The following is a 13242-nucleotide window of genomic DNA, read 5'->3' on the forward strand; positions in this document are numbered from 1 at the left end:
AGATGGCCGCGAAGACGTTGAAGACGACGAACGCTCCGGTCGACCCAGCACGTCAATAATCGATGAAAATGTGGGAAAAGTGGAAAAAATGATTATGGATGATCGCCGAATCACTATTAGAGAAGTTGCTGATGAAGTTGGCATATCAGTTGGCTCATGCCATCATATTTTTTCAAATGTTTTGGGTATGAAACGAGTGGCAGCAAAATTCGTTCCAAAACTGCTGTATTTTGATCATTGCTTATTCTTGATTTTTTGGCTAAAAACAAGACTTTAATCATGCCCCAACCTCCTTATTCACCAGATATCGCTCCGTGTGATTTTTTCCTGTTCCCAAAGTTGAAGAGACCCATGAAAGGACAGCGTTTTTCATCGATTGAAGAGATAAAGGCAGAATCGCTGAGAGTGCTACAGAGCATTACAAAAAGTGACAATCAGGGGTGTTTCGAAGACTGGAAAAAACGCTGGCATAAGTGTATTATATCTAGGGGGGATTACTTTGAAGGAGACCATATAGATGTAGACGAATAAATAAATATTTTTTAGAAAAATGTGAATTCCGGGTACTTTTTGAACAGACCTCGTACTTTGTTTGGAATAATCGAAGAAAATAAAAAAATCACATATTTTTGTTGAAGGTAGTGCATAGGTTTGTTGTTTCCTGGCAAAGTTATACAACATTTTACCTTTTTTTACCTATGATAAAACCTTACACCGAAGCGAAATATGCAACTTTATGCAGCTGATTTTTACAAAATTTATAGGAAAAGATATGCCCAATACTATAAAAAAAAATCTAAGTGGAACTCGATGGAACTTTTTTTTAGGCCATTCCAAAGTTAGTTTTAGTTATTGAATTATGACAACCCTCTTAAAACTAGTTTTCTAATCATAACTTGTTTCAAGTTATTTTTTTACATATTTTGTTTGGAATAATTGTAGAAAATATAAAATCCCATAATGTTGTAGAAGGTAATGCAGAGGTTTATTCCTTTCTGGAAAGATTACACATCATTTTACTAATTTTCACCTAGAAAACCTTGTACCGAAGCGAAATGTGCAACTTAATGCAGCAAGCTTTTACAATACTTATAGGAAAACACAGGGTCCGGCACTCGAAGTGTAACCAATTAAAAAGGCCATAAATTCAGTTTGGAAAATTACTTTTACTTAATTCAAAGTACAAAATGTGTAAAAATAATAGAAAATTCAGAATCAATTCACTTTTGCTCGATATGACCACCTTTTGCCTTGACTTGATGACTTGAGAGAGCGAAGGAGTTGCTTCGTTTGGCCGAATGTGACTTGCAGGTATTTTGGCCCACTCGCGGACAATAACTTTTTTCAGTGCCTCGAGACTGGTGTATCTTTTAGTTCGGACTTTGCTCTCCAAAATGGCCCAAAGAGAATAATCCATTTGATTCGCATCTGGTGAATTCTAGAGCCATTGTGTGGACGTGATGAAGTTCGGAACGTTGTTTTTCAGCCATTCTTGATTCACTCGAGCTTTGTGAGACGGTGCCGAGTCCTGCTGAAACGTCCATGGTCTGCCACCGAAATGTTTGTCTGCCCACGGCTTCAAAGCAACCTCCAGAATACTTTCCCGATAATATGTCGCATTTACCTTGACGCCAGGCTCGATGAAAACGATTGGAGAGCGCCCATCTGCGGTTACAGCGGCCCAAACCATTATCTGTTGCGGGTGCTGCCTCCTGGTGGCCAATCGATGACTCAAATTCTCATATGAACGGTCGGTCAAGTAAACCCTATCGTTTTGAGAGTTTACGAATTGCTCAATTGGAAAAAATTTCTCGTCAGAAAATACAATGTTCGGAAATTGACCGCTTTCGGCCAAACGAAGCAACTCCTTCGCTCTCTCAAGTCATCAAGTCAAGGCAAAAGGTGGTCATATCGAGCAAAAGTGAATTGATTCTGAATTTTGTATTATTTTTACACATTTTGTACTTTGAATTAAGTAAAAGTAATTTTCCAAACTGAATTTATGGCCTTTTTAATTGGTTACACTTCGAGTGCCGGACCCTGTATATTCCTAATCCAATTTATTTTCCTATGAGAATTTCCTGAGTACTATTCGTGTGACTCATTTTCACTATGGCCATGCTGAAACCATGAATGGTTAAGAAACGGAGGTCGTCACGTATCTGTTATTTTTGTAACTCACTTTTGCAGTGAGCGTAGAGATGGGCAATTCGCTCCTGAGCTATTCCAGTGAATCGAATCTTTAAAGTGGGGTGATAGCTCACAGCTCATTTTAAAAGAACCGCAGCTCACCAGTTCACCGCACTGGCAAGCAGGGATGCCAGGTTCACAGATTGATCTGTGTTTCACAGATTTTCAACCTTTTGCACAGGTTTAAAAAATGGTCACAAATTTTCACAGATTTTTGGAATTTATCACAGTTTAGCACCAAAAATTACAGAGCGGTAGGAAATAGTGAGACCAATAAGAAATCTTACCTCTCACTCAGTAGGCTAAGGTACATTCAGGGATGCCACTTTTGCAGATATTCTCAAATATGACATAAATATAGGGGACGGGTATAGCGTGATGGGATAGTGGATATCTATTACGCAGCCCACCTGGTTTCGATTCCCTACCCCGCACATAGGGTCAGAAAGATTTTCTGGTCCGAAGAGGCGAATGATCTTAAGGTGTTAAAACCTCTATAGTTGAAACAAAAAAAACCTGTTTTAATCCACCCTTTCTCATATCAATCATACTATCATATATAATACTTTGGTACTCTTCAAAATAATTTTCTTCGATTCCTAAAAGAATAACCGAAATCAGTTTGGTTGAGCGTCTACTGACAAAAACTATCAATTTGAGAAGATTTGAGGTCGATTTAGGAAACTTTTTACGGTTTTTCGCCCCTTTCAGTGATGGTAAAATTTTTTTAACACATTCTACCCTATATTTTCGGATCCGGCAGTCGGATCCGGATGAGATTCGGGAATTACGTATGGGATCACAGGACCTTTCATTTGAACCTTAGTTTGTGAAAATCGGTCGCGCCATCTGTGAGAAAAGTTAGAACACATATTTTCTTTGTTTTTGCACATTTTACCATATAATTCCGGAACCGGAAGTCGGATCCAAAGAATATTCAGAAATTTTGTATGGGACCACAAGACCTTTTATTTGAATCTAAGTTTGTGAAAATCGGTTTAGCCATTTCCGAGAAAAGTTAGTGCAAAAAAAACGTTACACACACACACACACACACGCACACACACACACACACACACACAGACACACACAGTTTCTAAAATAAAGGGAATATATCTCAAAAAATAATATTTTTACATTATTTATATCTTCAGCAAAAATACTTCAAATGTTTTTTTCTTCAAATTGAGAAAAAATATTATTTTGTGAAAAATATATTATTTTTTTTTCGAAACTACCCCCTTAACAAAAATTAAGGTGCTGCTTTCAAAAGAAGCGTAATATAATCTTGTAAAACTTCTTCGAAGACACGTTAGTTCTTAAAAATCAGTGACTTTTGACCGTCTTTTTCCAGTTTTAGACCACTGTGCGACGGTCCGATGATTTCTTGGCGGAATTGGGTTTCATACCACTACTCGAAGGACGCGCAATAGTGGTATATCAGGTGAATGATTGAATCGATTTCGTTACGGGAAGTTCTGAATTCGCCAAATACTCTCTTGCCTTCTGTTTAATATTGCTGTGGAAGGTGTTATTCGACGAGCAAGTGGTACGTTCTGCCGAAATTTGTTTACAGCTATGCAAAATTTGCAATGAATCGGATACGGGTGTTCGATTTTTCAAAATCACCATAGTGGACTTTCCGGGATTTCATAAAATTTTGAGATTTCTAAAAGTTGTTGATGCTAAAAAATCTCAGAATTGCACGAAACATCGAGATTGAAAGCGAGATAACACAAAATCGTCACGTTTCATGTAATTCTAAGACATTTGACATCGGAACTTTTTTTCAATTTCTAAAGTCCCGGAAAGTTGATTTCTTAAATTTTTTTATTTGATGTTTCATGCAATTCTAAGTCTTTTGGCAATTCAAAATTTTCATGGTAAAACTGGTTCTTGAATGTATTATGGTAGACAAAAGAATTATTAAGCAGGCATTCAGAACACCATAGAACAAGGCTGATAAGTGGGGTAAATACTGACGAGTCGAAGACGAAACGTAAAAACCAACTAAAATCCATTATGTACTCTAAACACAAAATGATTAAAAAATATATGGTCATTCAAGAAAAACAAAAAAACAAAACCACCCACCTTGAGGTACTCCTGCAGCGCTTTGATAACATCCGGCTGGATGTGCTCCTTGTCGTAGTACAGCAGATCGTTCAGAAACACATCGACCTTGTTCATCATCATCTTGCAGGCCTTCCAGCTGCGATCCTTGGGAATCTTTCCCTTCGGCGAGAAAAGAACCAAGACGGCAGCGCATACCTTCACGACCTGTTCCGGAGGGGATCCGAACGACTTCAACTCGGTCAGGTTGGTCTTGTCTAGGGTGTTCAGAGCTTCCTGTGCCGCGAGTAACGCCGGTTCGGCCTTCTTCAAATCTTCCTCACAAATCTTGGCCTTCACACCGACATCCTCCTCGATTATGCGAACCTTTTTCTCCTCCTCGGCGGCAAAGTTCTTCTCCTTCTGTACCTTTTCGTTCTCGGCACCGACCACTTTGATCAGCTTGTCCGCTTCCTGATTTTTCTTCTTCAAAACCACCTCCTGTTCGGCCAGTTGAACCTGCAATGAGTCGACCTGTTCGGCACACTCCGCCAGCTTCAGTATGCCGCTCTCCAATCGCTGCACGCGATCATTCAACTCGGCATGTTTTTCTCGGACAAACTTCGAGTACAGTGCTATCAACTCCAAGAAAGATTTCGGTGTTGTATAATTGTATCGCCGTTCGTTCTGGAGATAGATGTGCGACATTTCGTTCACGGTTCCGTGCACAAATGCCATAAATACGGCCACCGGTTCTACCAAATCTGCTGGCATAACTTCAACATCCGCTAGAAACCGAGTGGACACCGACTCCAGTGCCGTCTTGGGCCACTCATGGAACCAATTAATGGCGGTGCAGTTCACCAATGCCGGGAATTTCCTAGCTCGAATACGCAACGTTGATCCAACCGGCGAAAAGCACAGCACAATTTTCAACGATTTCCGTACTTTGTCTATGAAATACTTCCAGCAGTTTTCCTTCGTGTCCAACATTCCCAGCTGCTTAACTTCGTTCCTCAAGGCATTCACAATATTGTCAACTTCATCTTCGGCAAACAGTTCCGGAATTTCTCCGGACGCCAACAAATCATTGATCAGTACCAGAAATGATTCTTCCGCCACCTGTGCATCGGTCATCAGAAACATACAGGGAACATTCTTCACCCCCGTCTTCATATACAGCACACCCAAATCCGCTTTCAAATCGGTAATCCCGTAACCCTTTCGCAGTTGAATCTGTGATACCTCCAGCCCGGAAATGAAAGCGGCCAATCGCGAAAGTGATTGCTTTCCGGAGCCACCGACTCCGATCAGTAGCGCGTTACCTCTCGGTCCCTCCAGAATCCGGTTGATCCGACAGACGTGACTCATGGCGTCTTCAAACAGCACCAGATTCATCGCACCGATCATGTCGTTGTAATTAGACTGTGCCTCTCCCAACGTTCTGGTCAAACTTTCCCAGCTGGCCACGGGCATGTACTTTGGATCGACCAACCCGTCGGCAAAGTGACAGTAGATGATGGGTGCCGTAAACACTTTGCTCTCGTCGAAATCTTCGAACGATTTCTTCACAACGTCCGAACGCAACTTCCGGTAGGTTTCGATGTCTCGATCATCCACCAGCTTATCGCTGTACACTCGGGTAGCTTCGTGTACCCACAGCCGGATCAGATAGTTCGGTTCCGGACAAGTGTCACCGTTTGCGAACAGCATTCCCTGGAAAATGTTGGCCAAATCGCGTAGGTTGAAAACGTAGTGGAACTTGATCGCCGTCGGTAGAAACGTTTGTCCCATACGTAGATGAAGATTCAGGGCACAGGAAACTAAAGCGGCGCAGATTTTCTGCGTTTGAATGGAGAATTTATTCAGCGGATTACTGAGATGTTGCGACAGAATCGAATAGTAGATGTGATAGAGTGGATCGCCAGCCGGGAAACTAACGGCAAAGACACAGAAATGACGCTGCAGTCGGGAATCGATGGTGAACGAACCGGCGGTTGGGTTCATGCAGGACACAAACTGACAGTTGTGGATGTCCTTCAGCGTCAGTTTGGTTCGATCGTACCAATGCCGATAGTCCATGAACTGACGGATCAACGTGTGCGGTTGGACTGTGCCGTAGGTGTCCACTTCCGGCATGTTCATATCGTCCACGAAGTAGACCATGGTTTTACTCCCGGGCGGTCCATAGTTTCTACCGGCTTTCTTCTCCAGTGGTTTCTCCAGCACCCGTTGAAGCATTTCCGACGTTGTGTAGAAATTGAACGGAACATTGGTGACGGCATAGTTGTACGAAAGGTTATTGAGTTTGTCGGCTACGATAACACTTTTACCGGAGCCGGCACCTCCGATCAACATGACCGGATGCTTTGCTTCGATCAGTATATCCATAAACCAACGGAGCCGGGTAGTTTCGGCCGTTGGAACCAGGATCGACTGCAGGGGAACGTCCGTGTCTAGTTCGAAACTCGGTACGAGATCCGTCCAGGGGTTAAATTTTTTCGTTTCCGGATCAATGTAGTAGTTGAAGATGGTTCCTCCCGGTGGGAAACGGATGGCTTTGAACTCATTGATCCACCACTTGTGAAACTCGTTGCGCCAATCCACCAGTTGATCTTGATACAGCGAAGAACCAAAGCCCCAGATGACCGCAAATACGTAGTAAATTTCGTACCACTCTTTGGGACTGTCCGGCGGTAGATTTTGCGGCGTCATCAGACAATCCAACAGGTGACAGGTCATTTGGATCATGGCGATTTCCGAAATGGGAGTGATCTTTTTGAATCGTTTGTGAGCCTCGATCAGTGGAGGAATGTATTTGTCGAACAGGACGGAAAGGATGCTCTTTTCGGCTTGGGTTTCTCGCGAATCGATCCAGGAGGCGACGAATCTGCGAATGAGAACAAACAAATATTAGAGGTTTTTTTTTTTTGGATAGACCGTACTTACGGATTCCATCCGAGATCCTGTGGATTAATGTACAGAATTCCCGCTCGGGAAACGGTAGCCGGAGTCGCCGTTCGAAGGTTGGAGATTTCAAACAGCAGTCGCATTTCCTTCGTCAAAGCGATTCGTTCATTACTGGCCAGCGTCAATACTTTGTTGTCATCCATGACGGTGTTCAGACTTTCAATCCACATGGGATCGATGTCCCCATCCAGCACGATCCATTTCGGTCCGTTGCCACCCATGTTCGCTTGATCGCGCATAATCACCGAGAATAGTCCATCTTTCCATTCACGTGTCGCCGGGTTGATTATGCCAAACAGTTCATCGTTGGTTACGGCTTTCGGATCCAAATCGTTGAAATGGGGCTTTCGGCGTTGATTTTGATATGTTTTAAACAAACTTTTCCAAACCTGAGTCTTGCCGGTTCCGGCAAATCCGACGATGAACACCGAATGCCGTACGGCAAATAGCTCTTCCAGTTGAACCACCTTCAGGATGAAGTTATCCTCGGGTTGAAGTTTCAGTTCGATGGTAGACTTACGAATCAATCGTTCAAAATCGGGTGATCGTTTTCTCGGTACATCTAACGCCGGGAACAAATCCCCGATAAGACCCATAAAAACCGGCACGTCATCAGTTACAATTTTTGGGATGTTAAAATCTCTCAGGGCACGCATCAGCACCTGATCCTCTGGTCGTTCGCGATCTCCTCGCTGAAACATTAGACCCGTCAATTTCGAGTCAAAATACTTCGCCAGCTTACCTTCAGTGATCCGGCCACCACCAGGACCGACTTGATCGCACGCAATCCCCAATCGTAGTGATCCTGCTTGGACAGCAGTTCCTTGCAGAGCGTGTACAGCGTGATGAACTTCCGCGCTAACAATCGAGCTTCCTGGAACCCCTCGGCGACCAGCATAATTTCACAGATCAGCTCAAAATCCGGCACCACCATTGCGCACGGTCGGAACAGGGCCTTCAGATTCTCCGGCAACTCGGTACGGCCGGCATAACCGGGATTCATCGTGATGAAGATACCCACCGTCGGGATGAGCGAGATGGTCTCACCCATGAAGTTGAACCGTTCCTTCTTGCTCTGTGATCGGGTTTGGGTTTGAAATGGAAGAGAGTTGTTAGTAACTTTCCACAAAACGTTTCATAATGAGGTTGATTTTGGTGAAGTAAGCAAATCGTGTCGATCTATGTCTAAAGAGAGTGCAACTTGTTTTGATCGTGCGCGGAAAGTGAACTTTTAATTAAGAAAAAAAAACAGTGAGTGAAGCGATGAATTTTACTTGAGTTTCAAATAGGGTTTCTGCATGCCCCCTTAACCGTCGACTGCATGAGAGTGGTACAATTTGTGAAAAGACGCATAATGAAAGTAGATGTATGAAACCGAACACGTATAAGCTTTTCTATGTCAAGGTGATCTTCATATCCTCTAAATTCCGAACGTCGTTTCTGATGTAACTTTTAGTTCATATGAGGCCAATGACGTCTCGTGACAAAGTTTACGGGTTATGCACTACTTATGTGGTATGATATCAGATGCAACAATTCGTTGTAAGCGAAAACTAAAGATTGTGTTTTTCAATACAATAGAAGAATTCGGTGCTCTACACGTCGATCAAATCTGTCCATAACTCCATCAATAAAACCGCTTTGACGTTACAACTGAGACAGCAATTTGTTTTCAACTGCCATAAGCATAAGCCACTGAAGAAGCATCCGTGAATTCACTCCAAGTGCTAAATGACGGATTATTAGTCAACGGCTAAACGACAGCAGATTAAAGAGCTATTTTGCGTCCGAGAGATCTTCCATTAGTAAGTGGAACTAGAAGCACAGGTTTCACGAACGGACGAGCAGAACCAGCTGATAAAATGGGTATGGTGGGTCCCGGGTTGGCAGCTCAATGCATAGGGCACTGGTCTAACAAACCAGTTGTCGTATGTTCGAACCCCGACCTGGAAGGATTCGTAGTGTCAGTAGGATCGTAGCACCAGCCATGCAATGGTTCTGTACACTCTGAATCGGCTGCGAAGTCTGTTGTAACAGAAGGTCAAATTCCACTACAGCAATGTAATACCAAGGCTTTGCTTTGGGTAGTTGATCCCCACTCGCGAATTTTCGATTTCCATTCGGAATTTCAAAGAATATACCATATCGGCCGGTATTTCACGAATAATGCCACCGAGCCATAATCCACACCAAACAGTGAGTTTCTGGGGATGCATTGGTAGTTCTTGCAATGTTTCTGGCTGGTCTTAACTCCAGATGCGGCAATTTTACTTGTGTACGTATCCATTTAACCAGAAATGAGCTTCGTCGCTGAGCACAATTCTTCGATAAAATAGTGAATTTTTTTCTAACTTTACCAGCGCCCATTCATGATTAAATTCTAGACCAAGTCACGATTCATGATTAAATTATAAATCAACACGAATCACGCGTGGTCTGTCAAAAACAGTGTTGCCAAAAAGATGCCAGCAAAAAATCACCCTTTATGTACGAGATTCACTGAGGACTCACCATTCTCGCAAAAAGGATGTCACTTACGATTGACCATGGCGATAATTCTATAGATTTTCATTTTGTTTGATTTTTGAAGCAAAAAAGTTGAAATTTGAAAATATCAACGATTTTTACATTTTTTCAAAATTTTGAAGAAGGATTTCGTGCAAACTTTCGATTTTAATACCATTGCGGATTTATTTCAGTAATAGATGGACACTATTAGGACACTTTGGAGTGCTTCGGTTTCATGTTTTTTTTTTAAATGTGAAAAAACTCAGTATTTGAGTCTTTCTAAAAAAAATTTACAACCCAGCTCGAACTCCAAGTGGAATAAAAACAAATTGACTCAAGTGACACGTTTCCTGGTTATATGGAGATTTGTACCATACATTTGACAGCAATTGCAATCAGAAGAATGATATGGGTTTTGCTTTAAGCAAAAACGCAATCTAACTGTAAGGACAAAAAACAGTCAATCTATGAAATTTACTGGTGACGGAAATCCATACATGAAACAGTTTATAAGAACGTTACTCTTAAAATGACCGAATCTAATTCATTTATTTATTTATTTGGGAGCTGGGAAAAGCCTTCTGGAGATGAAATTTATAATCTGTTTCTCCAAAAGGCACAAAACCTCCTCATCTTTTCTACCAACAGATTACAATATTCAAATGGTAAAAAGTTTGACTTTTAAAATTGCCCTAGCTCAACAAACTAGATAGATAAAGAATCATGGAAAAATCAGAGCGATTGGATTTCGGGATAAATGAAAATAAAAATCCTCAGAGCAATCATTAAATAAACGATACATACTAGAAAAAGGCTCATTAAATCCGTAGTTCGTTCTAGCAGCGGGAATTCTACACAGTTCGAAAAATTCTTGTGATTTTACATCTTATCAGATGCACATCAATGGAGCGTCATATTTCACACAAATTTATATTCAAGAACATGTAAAATTATGTGCTGTTGGGCTGGTAAATCGTGCATATAAACTCATACAGTTTCACTTGCTAGCCGAGTGCAAATTACACTCGGAGCCAGGAAATTTCTGCACGAATGGAATATTGTGGCATTTGAGAAGTTAAGTAGTTATGAATTGTATCGTTTGAAGAATTATGTCACCTGTAAAATTCATAATTTATTTCTGTGTAAGAAACGGGTGTAAACGACGACGACTGCGACGATGAATGTCGAAATTGACCAATCGATTAGTTGGCAGCGATCCTCGTAGCTTGGAAGATTGAATGGATCACTCCATGATAGGCAGGGAACTGCGAATCTAATAAATTTGCGTTGAACACCTTCGACACGATCGACGTCAATTTGATAATGAGTTGGCCAAACAATAGCTGCATGTGCGAGGATTGACCGGACTAGTGCACAATAAAGAGCTTCCAAGCAGTGTATGTTAAGAAAACTTTAAGCAATTTGAAAGATGAATCCTAATAATTTTGAAGCCTTTGAAATTACGCAATCGATGTGATTCTTGAAATCAAGTTTGCTGTATAAAACGGTTCACGTTTAAGAACGTTTTGCGAGAGGTTGTAGTCATATATAATTGATGAGCGCTTTCGAAAGAAGGATATAACGGAACATTTAGAGGTGCTCAGTACCATTCTGTTGACATGAAACCATTTTGCGAAAGTATCCATTTGAGCTTGCAGAAAGCATACGTCATCTTAACCATTTATCAGACGATATAGTTTGAAATCATCAGCGAGTGATAGCTTGAAACATGCTGGGATCGTTGAGATAGAGTAAAAATATAAACGGTCCTAAATGATTTCCTTGAGGCACTCCAAAACAAACAACCAATGGTGTTGTTATCCTGTTTTCTATTTTCACACACATCTCACGATCAGTTAGATATGACTTCATCCATTCCAATAAAGCCCCGTCAAAGTCAAGTCTGTCAAGTTTTGCCATTACTATTTGATGGTGTGTTTTATCAAACTGTGTAAATTGCGTCGACCTGTAGACGCGATTGTAGAGATCGGATGATAAACGAAGTGTAGGATACTAACCTTGTAACTTAGAGACAGCGCAAAGGAAAGCAATTCCGCGATAATTAGTTAGTGCCTAATAATGATTTAAATTTGAATCAAACATTTTTTGGCATTAAAAATGCCTTACTCTTCACTATACGGGGCCGGGGGTCAATTAAAAGTTTCAAAAATAGCCGCGTAACCTTTTTGTGTCATAATTTTGAACGTTAATAACTCAGTCATTTGTTGATGGATTGACATAATTTAGCAACCAATCGATTCGAAAACTTTCAACTTAAACATGTATGGAAACGTCGTTTCAGTATTTCAATAGCATACTATTGAAAAAAATGGTTAGAATTGACCTATGTTTGCTTTGCGTCATACATAAAAACACCGCATCATTCTGCGTAGTTCGAAGAGGAATCTATAGATATATGCTGCAAATCATTTCTTGATTTCAGTTGATGCTTTACTGCGAATGAAACAAGTAGCTCGTCCAGTGAGGTGATGACTAGATTGTATATGTATTCGCTCGTTGGATTGTCGCTTTTGCTCACTCTTCACTGTACGAGACTTGGGTGTCAATTTAAAAAATGCGAAAATAACTGCGTAACCTTTTTCTGTCATAATTTTGAACGCTTAGAACTCAGTCATTTTGTTGATGAATTTATATAATTTAACTACCAATCGATTCGAAAACATTTAACTTAAACTTATGCGGTAACGTCATTTCAGTATTTTAATTGCATACCCTTGAAATATTAGATTGCATTGACATATGTTTTCGCGAGCCAATGACAGTCCCAGTGAATGATGTCAAACTCTCGTCCGATTTGCGCAGTATGAACTATAGCACAAAAGGGAATCTATAAACATATGCCCGAATACATTTCTGCTTTAGTTTACTCATGGCTTATCTTGATTCTAGTTACCGGTAGCAGGCCAACTTATAATTATCGGCGTTAGATTTTTCGAACCTAATTGGAAACGCTTGTATTTCTGTGATTTATTGATGAATTTTCCTCATTTAACTTGATTCGAAACAGTTTAAAAATATTTTAATTTGTCAACGGGTAGTTTGCATACATTTACTGTAAAATATAGGAATTTCTTCCTTCGGCGACAGAAAGCCAACTAGCCCAAATAAAATCATTTTGTGTATCGTTTCATATTGCTTATATTTTCGAGCATGTACTCCAATCTACTTTTCCGCCTCCTCACTTTCTTTCTCTAAACCTAAAGCACTTCTTTCGCTATCCAGCTCTACACATTTCTATTACCCTGATTATCATTTTCCTACGCTATCATCTTCCATAAACTCACAACAAATCTTTTACTCACGGTACCGAAGCCTTGCTCACTGGACGATCGAATCCCCATCGTCCTTATCCGACCGATGTCATTGTCAGCACTGCCAACAACTATCGTCCGAAGCTCGAAATCGCTCAGTCCACAATCCCGCTACGGCTCTTACTCCAATATTCTGCGCGCAACGCAACGGTAATTAAGCCGCAAGCGCCTGTCTGGTCGGAGATCGATC

The 13242-nt window shown here is 41.1% G+C and overlaps 1 protein-coding gene across 4 annotated transcripts in view; it reads right to left on the reverse strand.

Annotated features, from left to right (window-relative positions):
* LOC131433074 (dynein beta chain, ciliary-like) overlaps positions 1-13242 on the reverse strand; it is a 43640-nt gene that overhangs the window by 5261 nt on the left and 25137 nt on the right. For all 4 annotated transcript variants that reach the window (XM_058599864.1, XM_058599844.1, XM_058599854.1 and 1 more), the window contains 3 exons: positions 7955-8287; positions 7192-7904; positions 4285-7132 (listed from right to left, as the gene is read on the reverse strand). In XM_058599864.1, the coding sequence (XP_058455847.1) occupies positions 4285-7132; positions 7192-7904; positions 7955-8287 (3894 nt within the window). The remainder of the gene's footprint in view (positions 1-4284; positions 7133-7191; positions 7905-7954; positions 8288-13242) is intronic.

This window comes from Malaya genurostris, chromosome 1 (genome assembly GCF_030247185.1).
Source record: "Malaya genurostris strain Urasoe2022 chromosome 1, Malgen_1.1, whole genome shotgun sequence".
In the NCBI taxonomy this organism is placed as follows: Eukaryota; Metazoa; Arthropoda; class Insecta; order Diptera; family Culicidae; genus Malaya; species Malaya genurostris.